The following is a 23,484-nucleotide window of genomic DNA, read 5'->3' as shown; positions in this document are numbered from 1 at the left end:
TCATGAGCTAGGAGGCTTTGTCGAAGGTGCCGAACAATGGCTCAACGATGTTACTGGGCAGGTCGCCGATTTTACGGATTATCAGGCTGATTTTTATTCTTTCAATGGTGCTTTCGTTGGCGCTATGTCGCAATATTGGAATTGGGAACACCTCTGGCAGTGATGCTCGCTTTGTATCTTTCTGGTTTGCGAAATCATGTCTCGCTGGAGTAATACAACAAAGTAACCGTTAGAGATACGCATATTGTTCATCTGGGATTCTGCAAAATAACATTCATTACGAAATCCAGCTATGCGTCTGATATTCCCGCCTTTCTTTTTCCAAATTTCACATGGAGGGGTGTTTCATCACATATAAAGTCCCCACCCTCCTCCTACTCACTCAACCCCGGAACACTCCCCAACACACCCATGGTATGTTTCCAAACCCTGTCCCTCGTGTCACTCTGCCTCAGCTTGGCATAACTGACTTGCTTTTTCTCATCACCCCTCTGCCCCACCGCATATGCACCACCTCCCCTCTCCCTTGTACTACTAAACGCCACATCAGCCACCGTCTTGCCTTCCTCGCCATCTTTGACCCCCACGCCCGCGCCCCTCGCGGGATACCTGCCCATGCCCAGAGACACCATGACCTCACCACATACCCTTGGACTCGTCATATACCATGCCATCAACACCTTAGCTACGTGCCACAGTACGCGAAACCATAGTGGATTCACCTTGCTAAGGAACGTTGGACCGTCAACTAAGCCGGGGTAGACATGGATAAAAGCGATTTTGCCAGCGTGTTCTTCGGCTAGGGCCTCAAACATAAATGTCTTCATGAAAGCGACGTGCGTGCGGACCGATGTCACGCCGTGCTTTTCCGGTGTTGGTGGGCCGATGGGAAGGGCAGACGGGGAGATAGAGTCTTCGATTGTGCCTGCGAAGACGGAGATGACGTGGGCGCCGCTTGGATTTTGAGAGCGCAAGAGAAGGGGTGTAAGGGCGAGGATGAAGCGGATGCGCGAGTAGTATAGGAGTGACACTTGAGTATCGAGGCCTTCTTCCGTGACTGGTGGGGTTGGTTAATTGGGGTGATTGGGAGGGTGGCTGTCACGCCTCACTTCTTGCTGGAAGCGAATGCAGATAGAAAATACTTACGCGGTGATGGCGCAAGTGGTGACTCTGCTTGGGTCATGTATAGCATGTCTAACCGCGGCTCTCCCCCGTTCAATGGCTGCTCTTCTTCATAGTTCTTGATTTGCGCACATATGGCGTCGACATCGCTCATCAGCGCCAGGTCATGGGCTTGTATGAATCGCCATTCTGAACCTGGGCTTGTGGCGCGCAGTTCTGCAAGCAGAGCTTCTGCGCGTGAGGCGTTGCGGCCGACGATGTAGACGCGTAGTTTGGATTTCGAATTGCGGTAAACGGAGGCGAAGGCTTTAGCGATGTAGGACCCGATACCTGAGGTTCCGCCTATGATAGCGATGACGAGAGGGGGGCCGGTGGCTAGGCTGGCGATGGTGGCGTGGATTGTTGAGTGGGGTGGCATTGGTTCAGAAGATACTGCGAAATGGAATCTTTGGGAAACCGAGATGAAGAACTTGGCTGAGTTGCAAGGAGAGAAATATATATATACAAACGTTGCTCGATATTTCTCTTCCCGTTTTATCACCAAGGCATGTCCTCGTTTTGATGATGGAGATGTCTGAATTAGGAAAATCATGCGCCAAGCGATACACCTTCTGGGCTTAGATTCGACGAGGCGTCCACTCTCCCAGGTGCCTTCCAATAAAAACGTGCCGTGCAGATACAATCGGAGGTTGATTGCGCCGAGGCATGTAGTTTGCCTTGCTCCAACCCTGAGGACTACTGGCTATTTGAAGCTGTTCACGTATAAGGTAGTATTTGCGCCATGTCCGTGCCGTTACATAGACACGTTCGTGAGTAGACGTTGATGATCGGGCCAACTCCTCACACCATAGCATACTCAACCATGCTTGTACGGGTTGTAAAAGACAATGCGGGAATCGCAGACGAACTGATAAAGATAGGATAGAGCGCGAAGACCACCCTGGTCTCTGGACCGAGAAATGGAAGCGTGGTGATCTTCTAGCACATGCAGGTCGAACAGATGATGGAAAGCTGCGTTCACAAGTATCGAATTCAGACTTTGAACGTGAACGCGAAAAGTCGTGGACCGACGTTAAATTTATCGGGGTGAATCGCCCTAGTTGCCTGTGTGGGCGATGTGAAACATGATCCGGCTTACCATTGAAGCTTGGCTTGCTGCAGTCGGTGATATTTGGTTAACATAGACATGAGAACGTGCTAAGATGTATTGCGCGGCGTGGTGCATGCAGACCAATACTGTGACTGCAGAAACGTGACGTGGTACATGAGGTATGCAGCAGACGGGAGGCTGGGAGGCTGCGCGTGTTGACAGTCGAGCCAGAGAGGTCGAGGCTGCTAAAGTCTGGTAGGATGACTTGACGCTGACGCGGCGCCGAACGCACGGCGGGATTAGATTCGCTCAATGGCGCGGGGTAGGAGCGAGTGGTGAGCACAACATGTCTTATCAGCCGGGGACCGATGGCGATCTTGATCTGGTGTTTGTGTTTCACCACGGCGGTCAGATCGCTACAAGGGCGTTGGATGTCGCGCATGCCCAGGCTGAGACACGACTTCGAATGAGCAGGTGGGAATGCGTGAAAAAGTTGAAAAGACGAAGGCGACTATGAGGCTATGCAGTGTTGAATGCAGACTAAATGGGTTAAAGTAGGTCGCTCCAGATTCCACGGTGGAGCCGTTTGCGGTAGCGGCTGACACGAGGAGCTAGGAATAGAACGTGGAAGGAACGCGGACAGGACGTCCATGACAGTTGCAGGCAGCGGAGTCGACAGCAGACGAGATGCAAGGCGTGCAGGATGAGCAGGGGATTAAAGGGAGGATACCAGAGAGGCTTCGCGGCAATAAACGTGAAAGGTGCAACTGATATGGGAAATTGCCTCTGGCTCCACCCTTGCGCTTGCCGTTGTGGATGGGGCTTCCCGCGGCTGCGCCAAGGCCTCACTGCAACTGCTTGTTCTGGTTGAGGGCATATCGCTCTTGCCTGCATTGGGCGCACAGGCAGGCGCGAGGGAACACAGCGCAGGAAGAGGCAGGCACGAGGGAGATCGTGATATGAACGAGACCGGCGTAGGCGCCAGAAGGGCCATTGTCGGGGGGAAAAGGCGGGCAGTCGGTATAGGCGTTATCTTGTCGCAAAACCTGTTGAGTGTGTTTGGGGCTGGTGCATTGGCGGAGACGTCACAGTGGGTTCCGTGGTGGTTTCCTGGGTGAATTAGCGGGCTAGCGCATCGCGCAGTCGCAGCCGTCAGCCTCTGTCGTGCCAGCGCCGTGTTACCCGCCTAACACACCTGCATCATCTCGGCCACTGCACGACTCCGACTTTCTCTCCACCACTGCGACCGCGCCTGCGCCTCTGCGAAACGCTGCATCTGCATTATCTTTTCCGCTCGTTCTGCCCGGATCCCTGCGAGGTCCCACGCCGTGAAGAACAAACCACCCAGCCAACCGTGTTCCGCGCCGCAAACACTAGCCAGGCCCAGCGACAGTCCGCCTCCATTCGATCCGCAGAGCGGCGCGCCGCCGTCCGCTACCTCGACCCAGCGTTGCCCGCGCAGGTTGTTTTCGCCTCTGCACGCGAGGTGTGTAGCAAAACCTCGAACAAGCACTCACAATGGCTTTCCAGCAACCCCAGGCCTGGCCATTAGGACAGCAGCACGACGCCCTCCCGTCCGACGACAACCCGCCGCCTCCGCCAGCCCATCGCACTCCCGTAGGCCTCCACGCCCAGCGCCAGTATACCGACCCCAATAACTACTCCGACTACTCGACCCCAGGCGTCACCCCCGGCTCAGACAACATGGGCGAGACGGCTCCGGGCGGCGGCATCAACGGCATCGCCAGCGGCGTCGCTGGCTCCCACCCACGCGAGAGCGGCCTCCACGCTGCACGAGGCATGGCGGGCTCAGGACGGCCCATGGGCGTCCCCAACAGGAACTCGCAGTCATCGCCCTTCAATGACCCCAATGGTCACGACCAGCCCATGGTTCCGCGCCCAATGTACTCGCAACGCTCCTACGGTTCCGGCGCACCACTGGTCGGCGGCATGTACTCGAGTGACAGCTCCATGTACAGCATGCCACACTCCCCGCACAGCGGCGTCCCCTACGCCGACACGCCCTACAACCGCTACTCGTCGTCCGCCCAGAACCTCGCGCCGCAGATGGGCCAGATCAACCCACTCGATGTCGACAACGACGACGACTGGGGAATGGGCCCAGACCACAACTCTCCACAGAACAAGCGACGCTCTTTCGTGCCGTTCGGTGGCTCGCGGGACGGCAGCAGTCGTAATGGCTCGCCAGGGTCATCGATAAACAACGGAGGCGTTGCTGCCGCAGCAGGTGCTGGTGCTTTTGCTGCCTCACGCGACGGTACCAAGTACGACGCCGTACCCATGGTCAACGGAAGTGGAGAGCTTGTCCCAGAAAAGGTTGCAAGTTGGAAAGCAGAAGACGACTTGAAGAAGAGGAAGAAGCGCATGTGGATCGCCATTGCCATCATCACCCTCATCCTCGCAGGTGCAATTCTGGGCGGTGTCCTCGGTGCTACTGTCGGAAAGGGTGGCGGTGCAAAGGACGGCGCTGCTAAGTCTGCTCAATCTGCTGACGATATCGCCAAAGACAACAAGGAGGACCTCGGCAAGGACTCTTCCGAGATCAAGGCTTTGATGAACAACGCCGATTTGCATAAGGTGTTTCCCGGCATGGACTACACTCCTCTGAATACACAGTACCCAGACTGTCTCCACGTCGGACCATCGCAGAACAACATCACCCGAGACTTGGCCGTCATGTCGCAACTGACCAACTCAGTCCGCCTGTACGGAACCGACTGCAACCAAACACAGATGCTAATCCACGCCATCAACCAACTGGAGATCAAGGACACCATGAAGATCTGGCTGGGTGTATGGCTCGACAAGAACGACACTACAACGGAGCGACAGATTTCCCAAACATGGGACATTCTCGATGACTATGGCTGCGACTACTTCAAGGGTATCATCATTGGTAACGAGGTACTTTACCGCAAGGATCTGTCTGAGACCGAGCTGCTGGGACACATTTCCGATTTCCGCAAGAACATCTCGGACCACAGCTGCCAGCTGCCTGTCGCAATGGCTGATCTGGGTGACAATTGGACTGGCGACATGGCCACCAAGGTCGACATTGTCATGTCAAACGTTCATCCCTTCTTTGCCGGTGTCGACGTCAAAGAGGCAGCTGCCTGGACCTGGAACTTCTGGCAAACCCACGACGTGTCATTGACCGCAACCCAGAACGACATCCACCAGGTAATCGCCGAGGTTGGCTGGCCATCTGGAGGCGGCACCGACTGTGGTGCGGCTGACACTTGCGCCGGAGGCTCTGTTGCCGGTATTGACGAGATGAACCAATTCATGGAAGACTGGGTTTGCCCAAGTCTAACTAACGGGACAGAGTACTTTTGGTAAGTCTCCCTGTGATCCAGCCTCGATAGATTGTCGCTAATGCATCCCCAGGTTCTCAGCCTTTGACGAGCCATGGAAGATCCAGTATAACGAAAAGGGCAAAGAGTGGGAAGACAAGTGGGGTCTCATGGACGTCAACCGCAAACTGAAGCCCGGGCTTAAGATCCCCGATTGCGGCGGCAAATCGTTACCCTCGACGTACGACAACTAGATACGATACGAGCGCGTATAGCATCCCTTCTCATACGAGTTCTTGCATGACGGCATGGCGTTGGCGGGCGTTCTTCATCTTCGGCATCATCGCGGCGACTCTTTCCGACCGCTCCATCGATCTCTTTCCGCGAATTGTATACTCGGGGCACAGTTCTGCCCTTTTTTTTTTGCTCCCTCTTTTGTGGGCTTGAATGCCACACCAGTGTTCTGGGAGTGGATTCGTCTGGATGAGCCTATATCGAGACATGTTAGGTACTTTACATTGGATAATCTCATGAGGGAAGGAGCCCTCTACTTGTGTATATATACGATTACCGGGATGTGATGAAACCGGCTGGCTATTGTGTGTGTGGATTTGTCAAGGTCTGAAGGTCTTGTGCTGCGTTTTCCTCCGCGCTTTGTAGGCTACGGAGACGAAAATATGTGAAGAGCATTGTAGATAGGACATGTACGGGAATATAAATGCAAGAGATGTATCCTTTTGGCTTTTAAGTCTGTCGAATTTACGTTACCGGGCCGCGTCATGGAGTTGCGTCAAAGTTTGCTCCACGGCGGGTATGTGTTCATGTGGGTATGGAGGATGGCGTCAGCTGGACCCACCGGGGATAATTACTACATGCCCGTCACTCGCAGGTAATGAGAAGGAGAATCCATGGAGCGAGGATCACGGCGACTTAGTAAAGGTACATGCTTCATGTGTGACAACGACTATGTTTACAGCCGAGAAGTCATTGTACATTCTCCCAACCACTATTAGCATTACATACTATCATCTCCCCCAGTTCTTCGAAAAGGTATTGACTAGAAAACACAGCTCTCACAACCTCCATGTCTATGCACCAGACACCCGGAGCACCAAACATCTCTTCAATTCCATCCCACATCGCCAACATCCACGTCAAGATCCGCCTCCGCAAGAACTTTAGACCATAAGCGCAGCAGCCAATCCACCAAACACACCAACAACAACACCGCTGATCATGTTCGCCGACGCCGCACCAGTGAATTCCGGCATCATTCCTGTACCTGTGGCGCTACCCATCATGCCTGTTCCGTAGCCAGGCATGGTGACGATGCTGGGCTTGGTCTCGTTGGCGCCGGCGGCGCAAGATGGTACGGCAACGGCTGAGCGTGTTACCATGACATCGGCGGGTGCGGCAGAGGGGCAGCCGGCCTTGGCGGTCAGGGTGGTTGTAACGGCTGGGGCTTCGCTATAAGGAGTGTTAGTTCGAGTGAGCTTAGGTTGGGCAGTGGGGATAAAGGTAGTAGGGATAGGGATGAAGATTGACTTACGCAGCAGAGACAGTGCTGGCAAGCAAGACGGCAGCGCCGACGAAAGAGGTAGAGAACTTCATTGTGTAGGTGATGTGGTGTTGAAGGTGGGAGACGTTTGAGCTTTTTGTTTCGATCGGGAAGGACTGGTGATATGAATATATGTCAACTCTGAGGAAAGCGAGGGAGAAGCGAAAGGAACCTGAAAAGGAACGACCTTCGACACCCTTCTTTGTACTTCATCCCGTTACCTATCGCCTTCGAGCACGCGCACAGTTCACCTCCCTAGTTTTCTTAATTTCAATTGCGACCTAAGGACATATCGAAACGCGGCAGTTATCACTGGCGTACACCAACCAATACTCCGCATACGGCCTCGTCCGTTCTCCAAACAAGCTACCAGTCACATCCACAACTTACCAACTAGTTTACCTCCATTCCAAACACAAGTGGCAACCCTCGAGCCGAAAACCCGGTCGATGAATTCAACTCTGATCGGATCAAACGTCTTCCGAGCAAACAGTTGATCACGTTCCCGCGCCTATTTCCCGCTGCATCGGCCATATATCCCGCGAAGAGAGTGTTGATCAGCAGGCAAACAAGTTAGCATGGGCGCAGCGACAACAAACATCACGGCAGCTAGGCCAAACTAATCTGAACTGAAGGTGTCACTAACGGGCTAAAGTACGGAGACAGACTTTACCGTCGACAGAGGGCGGCTAGATATTAGATCAACGCATGGTCTGTACCTGGCTAGTCAAGGGTAATTGGCATGGAAGAATGTGGAGGTGGAAAGTTCCGTTTGGGATGTTTGGAGGCGTTTGTACTAACGGTGGTGATTCCGGGGTCATGGTCTTGGATACCTTTCCAGATGTGAATTTCCGCAGAGAAAGAACCGTTATTGGAATACTGAGCTGACCTATCAGCGACTCTTTGGATGATAATATTCCCAAAGAGATAGCGAGAGCAGAAGGCGCATTCAGTTTGCAGCCTCTCTAGCGATTGGGCTCCTCTGTACAGCTCACATCACGTAGCAACCCACCTCTCGATCCCGTCCACCAAGTCATTCCCACCGACATTGCCCCTCGGAAGCTCACCTTTCCATAGCACCATCACAACCTCCCCTGTCTATCCTTCGTAGATCTGCATCTCACCCAAGCCACGCTCGCCGCGAGCGAAGGAAGAAAAACCTTCCGCAAAACATGTAGTCAAAAGATGACAATTGTACAACCTACTCCCCTGACTAAAAAGGTCAAGATTACCTAGGCACTAGGTCGGCATTGGTATGGTTTTGCAGTAGCGCGACGTCATTTTGGAGCTTAACCGCACTAGCGTCAGTCCGGATGGTGAAGGTTCCGTGGTACACAAACATGACTAAACGACTTACCGTGATTTTCTGCGGGGAACATCGCCCTTGGACCCTTGTTACTTGTTCGCTCTCCCTCATTCCACACTAACAGCCCTTGCTGCAGTGCTCGATCAGGTAATACGGATCGTTGGTCTCGGCCTGATTTGGGATTGACGGCGGCATTAGTTGGAGTCATTCAGGTTAGACTGATCGGGGGTGCTGGCAGCTTGGGCTGTGAGATCGCGACTGGCGCCGGATGGAAGCATGTCCGTCTACGGGATGTATTGTGCCTAGCTTATAGGTTTTGGGAGATGAGATGATGAGTTGGTGCAGACGAACGCTGGAAGAGGGGTAGTAAGCTTTGTGATGGAGGTGGTTACGGGAGATTGAGGCGGAGACAAAGAGGCCTGGAGTAATGGACACGGGAGGTATAAGACAGGATTGGTGCCGCTGGATTGAAAGAAGCATCTCACAGTTCACCAAGTTCACTACTCTGAGCATCTACAGTCTTTCCTCACACTCAATTTACTCGGTTTTAATCACTCAACTCCATCATCACCATGAAGTCTACCATCGCTGCCATCGCTGCTCTTGCGGCTGTCTCCACCGCATCCCCCATCAAGCGTGCTGATGGTGTAACCGACGGTGTCATCCTCAACTACGCGCTCACTCTCGAGCACCTCGAGGACACCTTCTACCGCGAGGCCCTCGCCAAGTTCACTGTCGAGGACTTCAAGGCCGCCAACTTCTCCGAGGAGGCCTACAACCGCATCAAGACCATCTCTTCCGATGAGGAGACCCACGTCTCCTTCTTGACCGGTGCGCTCAGCGCTGCTGGAGCCAAGCCCGTCGAGGCCTGCACCTACGACTTCGGCTACAAGGACGTTGCGTCCTTCCTTGCCACTGCCAGTGTCCTCGAGGGCGTTGGTGTCAGCGCCTACCTCGGTGCTGCCGCCGACATCATGTCCAAGACCTACCTCACTGCCGCTGGCTCCATCCTCACTGTTGAGGCCCGCCACTCGGCATACATCCGCAACACCGTCGGTGCTTCGCCTTTCCCTGCTCCCTTCGACAACCCGTTGAGCTACAACGAGGTCTACACCCTCGCTGCGCAGTTCATCAAGTCCTGCCCCGAGACCAACGCTCCCCTCCCCGTTAAGGCGTTCCCCACTCTTGCTGCCTCCGCTTCTGACGGTAGCATGATGATCAAGGCTGGCAGCAAGGTCATGCTCGCCACCTCCGGCTACAAGGTCGACGGCAAGGTCTACGCCGCTTTCATCACCGTTACCGGCCCCGTCTTCGTTGAGGCTACCATGGTCGAGGGTGGCTTCGAGGTCACCGTCCCCGAGAAGGGCATTGCTGGCCAGAGCTACGTTGTCCTCACCAGCTGCAACACTGCCGCTACTGACGACACCATCATTGCTGGCCCCGCCGTTGTTGAGGTCATGTAAAGACTGTTACTGTATCGAGAGAACTGGTGACTTGTGATGGCGGCTCTAATACTCAGTAGCAGCTATAGTAGTAGTACTTCTAAATTGTAATTTTTAGTCTTCATTTGCTTCTGCCCTTGACATCGTGAGAGACAACGGTGGAACTGATACACAATGAATTTTTTTAATAGTCTTACTACAAATGAAAAGGTCCGTCACACGACGTTACAGACAGTGTGCATGTGTGGTCATCATCCAAACCCGATTCAGAAAGTGTTCATACAAATACAGAATGTAATCGCAGCTCTACTGCGACGAAAGAGCCCGCTCTCGGGCCAAGGTCGAAGCCAAAGCCGAACTGAACATAACCGAAAAGCGCAACAGAACCATCAATCCAGAAAGTGGAGCACATCCATGCTCTCACCAGAGCAAACCAACGATAACATTCAAGAGTCAAACACCGCGCCATATGCAGCACCATTCTTTGCCTTGATTCCCTCAACAATTTCCCTCGTAACCGCCGGGTTGCTTACTACCATCACAGCTTCTAATTCACACTGCTCTTTCACAAACTCAGCTTCGAACGCTAGATCCGGTCTTCCCTCGCGCGAGTCGAAGATCTTAGGCTCGGGGTCCACGTTACGGATGATATCCTGGACGAACTGCCAATGCGCAGCATCGGGATCGTACACGCACCACATGACCCTAACCTGTCTGCCCTGGTCACGCATCCGCGCAATCGCAGGTGAGCATAAGAGTGAGAGCAATGGGCCAATCCCTGCGCCAGTAGCCACGAGAAGCAGGGAATTAAAGAGTGGCGCGAAAGAGAGGAAGTTCTTGGCGGCGGGTTTGCGCAGCCAGATGTGTGTTGGTGGAGACTTGATCATTGCCTTTGTCCAGTCACCCGCTTGAGAGATGACAATGTATGCGAAAGGGTTGTCGGGGGAAGGCGAGCACGGTACGGTGGCGAAGGCGTGCCATTCGAGGACGGGGCTTAGCGAGAAGCGCGTGGTGGAAGTGTAGGGCATGTCTTTGTACGGGAAGGTAACCTTGATTTCGCGGCTAGAAACGGGTTCGGTAGTTATCGGCACTCGGCGTATACGCGTCCACGGGAGGATTATGAGGAATGTTGTGGCGGCTAGCAGCCAGAGGGCGGCGTTTGCGTACAGCGGTGGACTACCGGGGTTGCGACTCGACACGCCTGCGTTGAGCCACAGTACCAACAATGCTGTCCATCCACCAAAGCGATGTGTCTTTTCGAAGGCGTCATGAAACTTTACGCGCAGGTGTGGATGCGCTAGTACGCAGATGCACAAGATGGCTGTGAGGAAGGCGTAGCAAGTGATAATGTCGGCCCACATCCAACCAGAAGCCTTGCGCTGCCCGAAGTGATCGAGGAAGTGGTTGGTGTCCAAGAAGACAAAGTAGCAGTACCACAGAAGTGATGATATAGAGCAGCCGATGTGTAGTCCGCCGTAGTGGTGGAAGTCTGCGATTATTTTCCGGAGCCATAACGGTAGGCTCACTGGCGTTCTGGCTACAAAGGAGAAGGAAACATTGATAAGATCTTCTTGGCGTACGAAGATGGCGACGAAGATGTTGGAAGCGGCAGCAATCAGGGGTCCAGAGAGGCCGATATGGTCGTGACGGTTTCCTCTGATCATGACAGCAAGCACTGCGATGTTTACAGCGAAGGTGAGCCCGATGAGTATCCGGTAGGCTGTGAACCAATGGAGGCAGACATCCCGCACTCGATGTCGAAAAGTGATCTCTGGCTTCGAAAGCATCGATGACGATAATTGTGAAGTCATGGTAACTGTTGTCACAACGCCGATATCTTTCTCGTCCGCTAGCTTCGTCAGTGGCGCTGTATAGTTCTCTATGTATTCTACCGGAGGAGAATGTTTTTGAAGCGGCGCTGATCGATTGCATGGCGGATTTGAAGGACTCAAAGGATCGGGAGTATCTTCGCGACTGCGTATGTGGGGTTTCGCGTCGCTATCAAGTAGCTGTTGAGATACCTCTGGTGATGTCTCGGGTTGGTAATCGATGGGTGTAATTTGAGTGATAGCGAGATTCTTGTTGATGTACCCATCTTCGCACACGCTCGATACAGAGGAGCTAGAAGGAGATTGGTTGAGCGAGCCTTTGAGCGAGTTAGGTGATGCGTCTGACTGCTCAATTGCGTGGACCGTTGGACGCATTGACTGATCACTTGTGGTATGAGTGGGTGGCGATTGCGTGCTTTCTCGGCAGCATTGGACCAAGTGACGTAGGGTTGCAAGTGTATTGGTAAAGGGAAGAAATGAAGTACGGGACGAAGCGTCTGAAGGAGGAGAGGCGGTCATTTCTGCGTGGTAGTGAAAGTTCTGTGCACACAACAATGCCCTCCGCCCGTCCCGTCATCTTATACACTGCAATCCCTTCCATCCTGCCGTCTGTTCATTCATAAGGAGACAAGTGTGATCCTGCACGTTGATGCTCGATGATATGCTAAGCGCACCTGGTAAGAATAGGCTCTAGCGCCGAGTCAGCACTGCCGCGAGCTGCATGCGAGATCAGGGGAATCGGATGCCCACGCCACATGCCTGCAGTTAAGCGATCGTAGATGTACTCACTTTTAGCTCGAGCAGCCAAATACAATGTCATTGTGCAGCCTTTCTCAAATCCTCTCGCTCAACAGACCGCAAAAGCCGTCTTCGCCGTTGATGCAATGCATATGTACCTTCAGTTTTCTTGGAAATAGAAGCTCGCCTATGTACCTACTGTGGAGACAATGTGAAATTTAGACTGGTATTCAGCCTGATTTTCTTCCTTCCGATTGCTGCGATGGAATACTGATGTTGCAGCACTTAACTCTGTTTGCGACAGTAGCGGATTTTGACTACGACGAAACTTTGGAGAACTGCATATCACGAGTCTTTCGAGTCGTGCTGAACTACGAAACTGACTGCCGGCCTCGGTTCGGGTAACGGCGAGTAAACGGGCGGCAACTCTAGCCGACCGAAGATGAGAAGGAATTGCGGCGTAGCGGCGTAGCAGCCTCAACAAGATGGTCATTTCTGATCTGAAACGGAAGGAACCCCTTTGTTGGTGGCTGTAATCGGATTTTAAATATGCGGACGATCGGGAGCCGCATGATTGATAAGTTGGGAGAATCGCATATTTTGTCAAGCATCGTATACACCGCAGCTGCAGTTGACTTAAAGATAGCGGACGAACGCCAATATCGCTTCAACTACTCTCTTCGGCTGTTCTTGTTGGGGCCAGTGTCCTGCGTTGTCGATCAAGTGGATCCCTCGAAAGTCTGAACATGACTCGGGATAGGCCTCGAGGGCCCCAGGCTGCTGATAGTTGCCCCAATCCCTCGCGCCTGATATAAAGGTACTTGGACATTCGATCGTCTTGCCCGCAAATAGCTCGAGATCTTTTTGGAGAAGTGGATCGGTGGTGATTCGGTAGTAATTGAGACCGCCCTGGAAGCCTGTCCGCGACCATTCTTGGACGTAGATTGCGAGGTCGTGGTCAGACATCCATCTTTCAGTCGCCGAGCTATCTTCGCAAGCCATCATGTCAGCAATAGTCTCAGGCATTGACTTGTGCAACGGCATAACGTAGTAATTGGGCACTTTGGCCATCTCTTCGGCCGTCCAGCTCTTGAGAGGGTGTGGTGAATTGTGTTCCCAGTCGGCTGACTTGACATGAAGATAGCCCCTAAGAAAGGCATGCAGGCCTGCAGAGGTAGAGGTACGAGGTCAGTATACCTAGGTATGTCTCACATGCACTTCGTACAGTCAGAACTTACCTTGGCTTGGGTTGATCCAATCGGCCCCGGCTGTACTAGTGCTGTTATACCACTTGTAATGCTTCCTTGGCACGGGCAGCTTTGCCAACTCAGCGTGAATGTCAGGCGATGGCGCAGGTTCGCGAGCGCCACCGTGAGCTATATCGAATGGCAGCCGTGCAGGCGCTTTGAAAGGATGACTCATCATGACAACGCTCTTGAAGAGGTCTGGACGCATCAGAGCACACATGCTGGAAGTGACAGCGCCGAAGTCGTGGCCGACGATACACTTAACCTCTCGATAACCCAGAGCATTAACCAGTGTAACCACATCGCGGACGACATTGGTCAGAGCAAATTGCGATAAATTGGTGTTAGGGAACGAAGAGTTGTCCCATCCGGTCGTGCGTCCGTAGCCACGTTGATCGAAGGCTACCACATGGTAGCCGGCATCAGCGATGGGCACCATGACCTTCCTCCAAGAGAAGGCAAGCTCTGGAAAGCCGTGGCACAGGATGATGAGAGGCTTATCGCGTTGGGGAGTATACCCAGCTTCGAGCGTGTGGAAGGTGATGCCATTTGATGGACAGTAGACATAGTTCTCGACGATGCCGTCTGGTAATGGCAAAGGCGGCAGGCGCGACGCTGGTGATGCCATGCTGATGACGTCTCAGATGAAAGCAAATTGGAAGACAAATAGAGTAGGGCAGGCGCACGGATGAAGTATTCACTCGGTCGCTTTCTGTATGATGAACCGGGGGGTGGCAGTGCTGGTCAATTGTCACGATGTTAGCAGTTAGCGCGGGGAAGAGATGTGCGGTCTGGGCGATCTTTCTCGAGCTCTGGGTGGGCCAGTTCGTCGATCCCAGTCCACATGGCCTTGCGCAAGAATGCGCGTTCCACGTTGCCATGATCAAATCGATCTGTATTCGACATGGCGTCGCAATTGTTCGTGGCACTGGACATGGGTGCCTGTGCGACGTTTGGCAGGCAAACGCTGTAGACGTTGGCGCATGTTTTGAAAGAGCATCGCGAATCACAAAGCGTACGGCGGCCGGCGCTACGACGGTTGCTCTTGGAGATATCGCCTACGTCAGTGGCGCCAGATGGGGACTGGCTAGAATGGTGTTGGGGCTCAGGGTTGTTACTAGCTGGACAGGTGCAAATCAGGGACCGTGAAAGTGCCGGCGCGTGAAAGAGGAAACAGGCTCGTGGAAAAGCACTGCTGCCGCTCCAGCAGAGTCTCAGGAGAAGTGCGTGCGCGTTTGCGATGATGGATGTGAGTAAGCACCAGGCGTGAGGGTGAAGGGACAACGTAAACAATGCATGTCTCTTCTGGGCCACGTCTAGACTGCGTCTGGCAGCGTCGAGCCACGCCTTCCCTGGGCGTGCAACAGCCTCACCCCCGACATGCGTGCTTGTTTGACTATGTAGCTGAGACGGTGAGGTGTTTGACACTTTCTGTGACGATGCAAATGCGCCGGCGCGAGGCTTTGCGGGCCTCTGCGGCGCCAACACGTCCGACCTAAGCTTTGGGGTGTCCGGGAACATGACGATCCTCTTACTTGTTTTGCTAGCTACAACAAGTCGACTCGGCCCAGATGCATCTCGGAGCCCTTCTCGCACTTCCAACCCTTCCAATCCTTCCACACGTGAGACGCCCGTGATTTGTTTTTCGTTTGGCGGTTTGACGCAGGTAGCTTTCCACTCTTTCACCCAGCCCGCACGGTTCCGCCGCAGGCGTGACATCATCTAGACGACCCTTGCACCTGCATCTCCAAAGCCACCACCCCATCGCATCACACGGCAATGCAGCGCCAGCCGCAACTGCAGTAATCTTTAATTCACCACCGCCACCATGTTCGGCAAGCGACGACGGGCAGCGTCGAATCCGGTAGGTGCTCTCTCGATGCGCGCGCAAACCTCCTGGCGCGCTCCGCAGGCGGATGGCGACGCGATGCTAACAAATGCCGCCCATGCAGCCCCAGCGAGCCCCTCCGCCCAGCGCATCCGCCTCGCTCGCCGCCTCCAAGGCCTTCATCAAGAATGCCGAATCCAACGGCGACCTCTCGTCGGCGGCTGCGGCCGCCGCCCTGCGCACCCACGTCACGACCCCGACGCCCGTAGGCGACACAGTCACGAAGCGCATGGCCCGCCGCGGCTCGCTCTCGTCAAATGGCAGCGTCTCGCGACCACAGCCCGGTCCCCTGCGCCGGCAGTCGAGCTCAGGATCCATGACGGAGCGCTCCTTTCGCGCGCCATCGCCCGGCGGAGGGAGTCCACCGGATGCAGATGCGCCGCCGGTTCCGCCAATGCCAAAGAACATGCAGCAGCAGGGCAGCGTCGTCCATCGGCGTGCGTCCAGCCTCGAGCCTACGTACCGTGGAGGATCACCCGCGCCAGGAGGCAGAGGCAGAGGTGTCAGCCTGGATAGGGGCGCCGCTCCTACTGGGAGAGGGCAACGGCCTGCCAGCCATCTCGCTCAGGTGTCCGAGGAGGACGACGCGTTGCGATCCGTAAACTTCTCCCGCCCAATGTCCCCGGGTGCCGTAGGCACGCGCCAGAATCCTTCGCCTCCCTCGAGTAAAGGATGGTTTGGCGGCCCTGTCGTGAATCAGGATGCCGTCCAGCGCATGGCCTCGACATCGCGACCAAAGACGTCCAGTGGGGTCTCTAGCTACGACCTCCAGAATACCCAACGATCGGTCCAGAGTGCCTCGGAGCGCCCAGTGCAAACACACCAGATCTCACAGGGCCTGCAAGGCGCAAGACTGTCGAGTGGCAGTATGCGCGCCAAGCCATCTGGCTCTGCTGTACAGACGCAATCCTATGTGCCGCGACAAGCTCCTCGACCGGTCGATCCGAACTCACCGGATGCCATTTACGACCCTTCGACGCGCAAGTTCATTCACAAGCAGGATGCCATGGCCCGCCATCGAGAGCTGCACGAAGAGCCCGAGCCCGAGCCCACGCGACAATTCGTGTCACAGCATGCCGACACCTTTCACTCCGTTCACATACCAGAGAACCAGATGGGCCGCGGCTCACCGAGTCCTATACGCCACTACGTTCGCCAGGAACAGCCAGCACCACAGAGAAGAGAAGAGCCGGTAGCTGTATCGCGCACACCCGAACCTCAACCCAGTACCGCTCCAGCAACGAGGCACTCTGATGACTTCGTTGATGCCGACTTCTCACCTCAGGAGCAGGCAAACACCAGTCGCAGGTTGGACGACTCTGGGTATGGCACTATAGCCGGCCACGAGGACGAGGTGCCTTCGCCCAAATTCGCTATCAACCAGGACAGTGCGTACCCTCGCATCGCCGCTCAAGCCAACTCGACACCTGCAAGCTCTATTGGTGGTGGCAGTCTTCGTGATACGCATGATCGGCATACTTCATTGAGCCCACCACGCACTGCCCATTTTGCGCCTGTAGCTGTCGAACTTGCTGGCACCAAACACGACCCGCTGCCGCGCTCAGTGTCTCCTGCAAAATCTGCCTTAAAGAGCTCGCCTTCAGTATCGCGCCGCGGCGAGTCACCGGCTGCTTCCAACGGACGTCTCTTTGCCAAAGTTGCCCCGAGCGATGCATCTGACACTGCGTCTGACGATGGAGGCAGGAAGAAGAAGAAGAATGTGCGTGTTAGTTTCGAGGAGGAGCCGGTACTACCAAGCAAACCTGCACAGGTTGATACAGCTGCGCAGCCTCACGGAGGTCTCAGTACGTCCAAGTGGAGTCCCATAGCCGAGAAAGAGGACGAGTTCGAGGACTTCATGAAGCCACGCCCTGCTCTACCATCGTTTGGCAGCATACGCGAGAAGGAGCGACGACCGCAGGAGAACATGGCTGAGAAGGTTACCGAGACCTTCCCGACTTCAAACGCTTCGAGCGACGTCGCGCTCGGGAACATTGTTGCCGAAGACTTTGCCCAGAAGCACGGACAAGACAGCCCTTTACCGCCTGAGGTCACCTCCGTTGAAGGGAGTGGGTATGTGTCAGACTCAAGCGACTATTCAGACACCCATAAGCCTATGGAGGCCTCGAAGCAGCCCCCTGCTCCAGAGCCCAAGTCCCTGTCTACATCACAGGAGGATACACCAGCAGCGGCTGCTCCAATCACGGAACAGATCGTTGAGGTGCCCAACATCGCACTCCAGCCTGCTACCCCTAGCCCATACGAGAGGCCTGAACCTATCTACCAGAACATGGCGATACCTGGGGGTTGGGGCGACGATGTTCCTGAGTCCGAACGACGCGCAGTCACCCCCACTCCAACCAAGTCCGCCACGTCTATGCCCGACCAGGACTCAACGAGTCAACAGCAACAGTCTTTCACACGGACCGAGGAAGACGACGAGACTACCGAGGATGACAGCAGCGTTTACAGCGATGCCTATGAAGACCTCACCGATGGCGAAGGCGGGTTCGGCAGCATCAATGCACTTATGGAAAGTCCGGTCGTGCCGGCATCTTCTGGCTTGATGCATTCAAAGTATGCCAATGCAAGTTCCACGGACAAGCCTACATCGAAGCTCCAGGTAGACACGTCTGTGGATGACAACCGCGATTCAGACACTACACCGACACAAGACTGGAACGCTGCTCAGCAGCATTGGAGTGGTGTGAACGCGTCTCTGAAGAAGCCGAACTCTCAATCAGAGCAGACCCAAGTACCTTCCGAGCGAGCATCCCATGCCAAGGAAGTGATCTCTCGAGTCACACAAGCTCCGGTCTCAGAAGAAAGATCCAGACCATCTGGTACACGCGAGTATACACCGGATACCACACCAGAGCGCAAGGTTACTGCTATACCACCCCCAAGAACCGCTGCATCGGCCGATCGGACACCAACAAAACCTCTCAAGTCCGCTTTGAAGAAGAGCCCTGCACCGCAGTCGGCGCGCTCAGCTGAACCGCAGAACAAGACATCGCTGCGAACAGCGGCGCCGAGGGAAGATACTCCTGAGGTTCACATGAAGCGAACCATGAGAGGAGGTCCGAACGCGGCTCCACGGGCCGAACCTCAGATGGGATCGACTATGCGATCGAGTATGCGCGGACCTCCAACTGCAGCTCCTAGAGCACAGCCTCAAATGCGACAGAGCATGCGTTCAGCTGATCCCTCACCCGCGCCAGGCATGGGTCTAGCAGCATCACGACACAGCATGGTACCTATGGATACCAAACCCCGAGGTGCTCTTCAGAAGAAGAACATCCCGCCTGCTGCTGCTGTCGGCAAGGGAAGACCACAGAGCGCGCCTGCCACGAAACCGATGGCCGCCCCAGCACCTACGTACGACAGTGACTCAGACGCGTCTGCAAGTAGTTTCCAGCGTGTCAGGAAGCGCGGACGGGAGCAAGGTGGACGATACACTATGCGTGGCTCAATGAGGCAAGAACCTGCGCCTACCATGCGAGCAAGTGCTCCAGCGCCAAAGCAAGTTCGCGCAATTTCTCCTCCAGGATCACCGTCGCCCGCCATGCGAAGGTCTATGCGGCCCTCTTCTCCTACCCCAGAACCAGTCAGATCCTCCAAGTTCAGCATCCGATCTCTGTCTCCAATGGGCAGATTCCGGAAAGGACCTGATGTGCGTCCTTCGTCGCCTACGCAGGCAAAGCCAATGCCTACTTTTAGCAAGCAACCAAAGCCGTCGAAGCCATCAAAGCCATCAAAGGAAAAGGCAACACCTGCTAAGGCCATCAAAGCCCCGTTCAAGAGTCGGTTCGCTGATTCAAGCGACGAAGACGACGACGCTCGGCCGTCTCGTTTCCAGAGTCGATTTGATGATTCAGATGATGACGAGCCTCTCGACTACACCCTGCCCCCTGGTCTCGCGCCAGTACGTGGGATCCCTAGGAAAGCAGGCGAAGAAGACGGCGACTCCACAGATCTGGAAGAAGAAGCCGACGATGAAACGCCCAACGTGGCTGCGCAATCAGCACCAGCGACGAACAATATAAGTAGCATCACTGGCAACGCCGGCGCACAGGGTACAGCTCTATCCGCTGGCTCTTTACGTGACAGCAAGTATGCGCCCTCGTCCTCTGGAGCTGCTGGCAAGGCCAAGACGAAGCGTGGCTTCTTCGGTCTGGGAAAGAAAAAAACTACGGCTCAACCAGAAGCTGTCCAGGCGCAACCCCAGGCTGTGCAGAACATCCCAGCGCCTGACGAGATTCCCATGCCACCCGCGCAACGCAACCGCGACATGACTCACCCTATGACGCCCATCGACGAGGACAAGGAATTCGGCGACCCGACACCCAGTTCTCCTCATAGGTCTCCCAAGCTGCAACGTCGAAAGACTCCCGAATGGCCACTTCCGCCCACCATCGGCTCTGACGATCGTCCCGTGAGTTCAGATGGTGTCGCGCCTCGTAGACCTCGCTTCGCCACCCGTTCTAGCCTCGTCTCTAACGTGTCGGCACCCATTGTGGACGCGCAGGGCCGTTCAGTTTCCTACGGCAGGAGCGGAAAGAAGAAGAAGTTCCAAGGCCTAAGGCGGGTTTTTGGTCTCAACGATTGAGCGCGTTTGGCTGAAGGCTAATTCGCGTTGTTGTAGACCTGCGAGAAAACATCAAGACCACCCTGGGGCTTTCACCATGCATGCCAAACGCCACAGAATCGAACACTCGTCGTCTACCGCATCGAGCCGCTCGCATATTTCCGTTGCGTCCTTTATTCGTGTTTCAAACAAATTGTTGACCTGTCATCGATCTACCTCACCCCCACTGTCTCAGTCACCCACCCTACGCCTCTGAGCCCGAAACCACGACGACCACCAATTTCCTGTTTTCCATCTACGCTCTGTGTTGTACCTCTGTCTAGTCTTTCTTTTTTTCCTTTTCAGCGCTCGATTGGCTCCGACGAGCTTTTCGAAAAGAACAATGATACCAGTTTCCTTACCTTTTTTACTACGTACAGGCGGGCGGGCTTTCTTCAGTGATGCTACGGCATACGTGCGCGTGTGCCGCAATACCCCTCGCTTTTTGAGCTTTTTGAGCTTGAGCTTTGTACATGACTTGATTGGAATTGATGTGTGTTTATGTTGGTTAAATGGATGGATGGAGCGGAAGAGCGGAAACCGATGTAGATAATTTCTAATGGAACTCTTGCGTTGCATACTCGACATTTTGAATAGCATCTGTCTTAACGCATAGTCTCGGTGGAGATATTGTATCTGTGCATAGAAACGCAACACAATACATCCATGTAGTCTGCACGCCCTGTGTGTAGAAGACAGCAACGCTGATGAAAAGAAGATCGTAAACATTCACATTATCTAATATCACCCTTCCATCCTCACAGTACCAGCTGAAGTCCTAATATCAAACTCCACCCATCGCGCCCTCCCTTCTCTCCTTCCTCTTCCACCGCTCTCATCTATACTTCCAGGGTTCATGACCGTGCAGCCAAAGTACTTCACCACGAACGCCGGCGCCTCACTATCCGCTAGCACCAAGCTGGTTGGCAGCGGGTAGAGATTCAGCGTATGCGCAAAGTCCCAATGTAATGGCCGTGCCGAAAGCGGGAAGGGGCTGAGATGTGATTGCGAAAGAATAGTCCGCGTAAGCGCACGAGCTGTTTGCGTATCAAGATCAACGTCTGCTTGTTGTTGCTGCGGTCGGGGTGGCGGCATCCTGAGATCCAGATCCATAGCGTCTTGCTGCTCTGCTTCTTGCTGTTGATGACTTGGTGCATATGGCATCTCGTCGTCTACATCGGCTGGTGGCTTGTTGAATCGTATCGACTGTCTTTGCAGCCTGCCGGCCACGTCGTCTCGTAGTATCGCCATCTCGCCCTTTACGCCGAACCAGCTCAGGCGTGAGGGGTTGGATGTCCAGATCACTTCGCCTTCTTTGCCCTTTGCTTTACCTGCACCCCAGATCTCTCGGTTCGCTTCGGCTACCACTTTCCGAATTCTGCTTGTAAACATTGTTGGGATGGGCTTTCGTGGTAGTGGTGTGGCGGCGCCGGCTGAGAATGCACTCGGCCAGGCGTCGTTGTCGCCTGGAACAAGGACGAGGGTAGTGTGTGCGATGAGAGGCTGAAAGTCGGCGAGGACGGAGGCAAGTGCGTCGAAGTGTTCTTTGTATTCAATGCTGCCTGTTCCGGGCACGCCTGCAAGACTGGCTTTCGAACTGAAGTTTCCCATCAGGATGATTGCAAGAGGGTAGACTGGATGGGCGTCGGTGGGATCGGGAGTGTATGTGCGTAATAAGGTGCGGAGGGCGGATAACGTCGACGGAACGTCCAAATGAAGGTCTGAGGCTATAACAATATTGTGCGCTGTTTCCTGGTCGAGGAGTTTTGATGCAATCTTGTTCATGCGGGTGCCGGTCGCACGCTGAGAACCGACACCTAAGAAGTCTGTCCATCCGAACGCTGGTCCAGCCAGGCTGTTCTTGTCGACCTCTTCGGCGCCGCCCAAGGTTGCTATTCTGCGTTCACTGGGAGGGTGTCCGACGGAGAAACCAAGGAACTTGCCGCCTATTGTGCCACCAATACCACCGCTGCCCCCTAGAGTTGATGTAGCTCCGGCATCCTCTTCGTAGCTGCCTTCAACTAGAACAATCATACCTGGTGCGAAGTATGCGCCATTCTCGGGGATTGGGCGGGCGTGTTGGATGTCTAGCGTGATTGTGCCTGTGAGATCTGAAAGTGACAGCGCACCAGTGGCCGAGACTGTGAGCATGCCTAGCAGCAAATGCGTGCTTCCGGTTCGACCAAGCAAGTTGGCAATTGGGGTGATACTGTTCATTTGTGACGTCGCGATTGATCCCGTCCGGTTGAGGGTAGCGGAACGAGCCGTAGAGAAGGTGGGTGCTTGGAACGTCTCGTTGCGGAGTATGCGCTGGTGTACGATGTGGTAGCGTTGACGGAAGAGCTCGGTCTTGTGTGAGGGATCTGGGAACAGCGATGGCTTTTTGGCCGACCTGACATGGTTAGTAGACATTCCGTTCTCTCTTGACTGATACATACTTTTCAAAATGCTTCTGAGTGGCATTGTATATCAACTTTGGCTGCTCGAACGCGCCAATGACCTTCATCCACTCTCGTGGATCTTTCAACAGATCCTCTTCCTCGTCCTTGTCCTCTACTTCCAGGCTGGACATGCCAAAGCTGTTGTTGGTGTCGATACTCGGACGATTGATCTGGCCGGCTATCTCAGGCCCAAAGTTGAAGCTGCTTTGCCTGCCCAGATTTGAGCCTTGCACTACCCTTCCTCCACTCATTGAGCCCTCAAGGGTCTTCAGTATGCCCTTGAGCGTCTCATTGTCACCCTCGACGATGACCTGACCACCGCACTTCTTCCAGCTCTTGGCGATCTCCTCCAAGACCTTCTCGGCCAGGCCTTCTTCTCTCCATCCCGAACCACAGTGCTTCCCAACAAACGTTGCTAGTGCTTGGAGAGCAGAAGACGTGAGGGTGAGGTTGTGTTTCTTTGTGAATGTTCGAAATGCGAGCGGTCGTAGTGTAGCAGGAGGAAGTAGTATAGGCAGAACGGTGGACTTGCCGACTGGCTTGAGTGCAGGCGGGGCGCGTATGGGGGCGGTTCTGCGGGGGTTGATGGGATGAACCGGGGTTCCGAACGCTGGCGATGAGGACGGGATGAGGTCTGAGGGTACCGCCGAGGGCTTTTCGGGTCTTCTTGAGGTGGCCATATTGTGAGTGGTGAAGGTGAAGTTGTGTTGTCGCAATGTGGTAATGGGCGCGCATGGGATTCCACTTTACGCGTGCGACGCGTTCCAGCGCGATTTCGCGCTAGAGACGGAGCTACTTTTCCTAGCAACCACCGAGCCTCTTGCCCAAACACGACACTCAGCATCCTTCACGCTTACTCTTACCTCTTACGACCTGCAAACT

The 23,484-nt window shown here is 54.6% G+C and overlaps 8 protein-coding genes across 8 annotated transcripts; 3 read left to right on the top strand and 5 right to left on the bottom strand.

Annotated features, from left to right (window-relative positions):
• Positions 1-374: 374 nt before the first annotated feature.
• Positions 375-1,540, bottom strand: J4E85_000454 (uncharacterized protein; the record flags this gene model as incomplete). The annotated part of the gene is made up of 2 exons (XM_051464744.1): positions 375-1,057; positions 1,147-1,540. The coding sequence occupies 2 exons, from the start codon at positions 1,538-1,540 to the stop codon at positions 375-377; spliced, it is 1,077 nt and encodes a 358-aa protein (XP_051331265.1).
• Positions 1,541-3,730: 2,190 nt separating this feature from the next.
• J4E85_000453 (uncharacterized protein) lies at positions 3,731-5,780 on the top strand (the record flags this gene model as incomplete). The annotated part of the gene is made up of 2 exons (XM_051464743.1): positions 3,731-5,568; positions 5,621-5,780. The coding sequence occupies 2 exons, from the start codon at positions 3,731-3,733 to the stop codon at positions 5,778-5,780; spliced, it is 1,998 nt and encodes a 665-aa protein (XP_051331264.1).
• A 924-nt stretch (positions 5,781-6,704) lies between these two features.
• On the bottom strand, positions 6,705-7,137 carry J4E85_000452 (uncharacterized protein; the record flags this gene model as incomplete). The annotated part of the gene is made up of 2 exons (XM_051464742.1): positions 6,705-6,993; positions 7,076-7,137. 2 exons carry the CDS (start codon positions 7,135-7,137, stop codon positions 6,705-6,707), a joined length of 351 nt encoding a protein of 116 aa, XP_051331263.1.
• Positions 7,138-8,962: 1,825 nt separating this feature from the next.
• Positions 8,963-9,853, top strand: J4E85_000451 (uncharacterized protein; the record flags this gene model as incomplete). Its single annotated transcript, XM_051464741.1, has 1 exon — positions 8,963-9,853. One exon carries the CDS (start codon positions 8,963-8,965, stop codon positions 9,851-9,853), a length of 891 nt encoding a protein of 296 aa, XP_051331262.1.
• Positions 9,854-10,278: 425 nt separating this feature from the next.
• On the bottom strand, positions 10,279-11,619 carry J4E85_000450 (uncharacterized protein; the record flags this gene model as incomplete). Its single annotated transcript, XM_051464740.1, has 1 exon — positions 10,279-11,619. The coding sequence occupies one exon, from the start codon at positions 11,617-11,619 to the stop codon at positions 10,279-10,281; it is 1,341 nt and encodes a 446-aa protein (XP_051331261.1).
• Positions 11,620-13,035: 1,416 nt separating this feature from the next.
• On the bottom strand, positions 13,036-14,274 carry J4E85_000449 (uncharacterized protein; the record flags this gene model as incomplete). Its single annotated transcript, XM_051464739.1, has 2 exons — positions 13,036-13,565; positions 13,638-14,274. 2 exons carry the CDS (start codon positions 14,272-14,274, stop codon positions 13,036-13,038), a joined length of 1,167 nt encoding a protein of 388 aa, XP_051331260.1.
• A 1,200-nt stretch (positions 14,275-15,474) lies between these two features.
• On the top strand, positions 15,475-20,143 carry J4E85_000448 (uncharacterized protein; the record flags this gene model as incomplete). Its single annotated transcript, XM_051464738.1, has 2 exons — positions 15,475-15,510; positions 15,599-20,143. The coding sequence occupies 2 exons, from the start codon at positions 15,475-15,477 to the stop codon at positions 20,141-20,143; spliced, it is 4,581 nt and encodes a 1,526-aa protein (XP_051331259.1).
• Positions 20,144-20,905: 762 nt separating this feature from the next.
• J4E85_000447 (uncharacterized protein) lies at positions 20,906-23,282 on the bottom strand (the record flags this gene model as incomplete). The annotated part of the gene is made up of 2 exons (XM_051464737.1): positions 20,906-22,553; positions 22,600-23,282. 2 exons carry the CDS (start codon positions 23,280-23,282, stop codon positions 20,906-20,908), a joined length of 2,331 nt encoding a protein of 776 aa, XP_051331258.1.
• Positions 23,283-23,484: the final 202 nt, after the last annotated feature.

Source organism: Alternaria conjuncta (genome assembly GCF_024043145.1).
Source record: "Alternaria conjuncta strain BMP 0040 chromosome Unknown scaffold_1, whole genome shotgun sequence".
NCBI lineage: Eukaryota > Fungi > Ascomycota > Dothideomycetes > Pleosporales > Pleosporaceae > Alternaria > Alternaria conjuncta.
The sequence above is the reverse complement of the archived record's forward strand: the minus strand, read 5'-3'. Positions and strand labels throughout refer to the sequence as shown.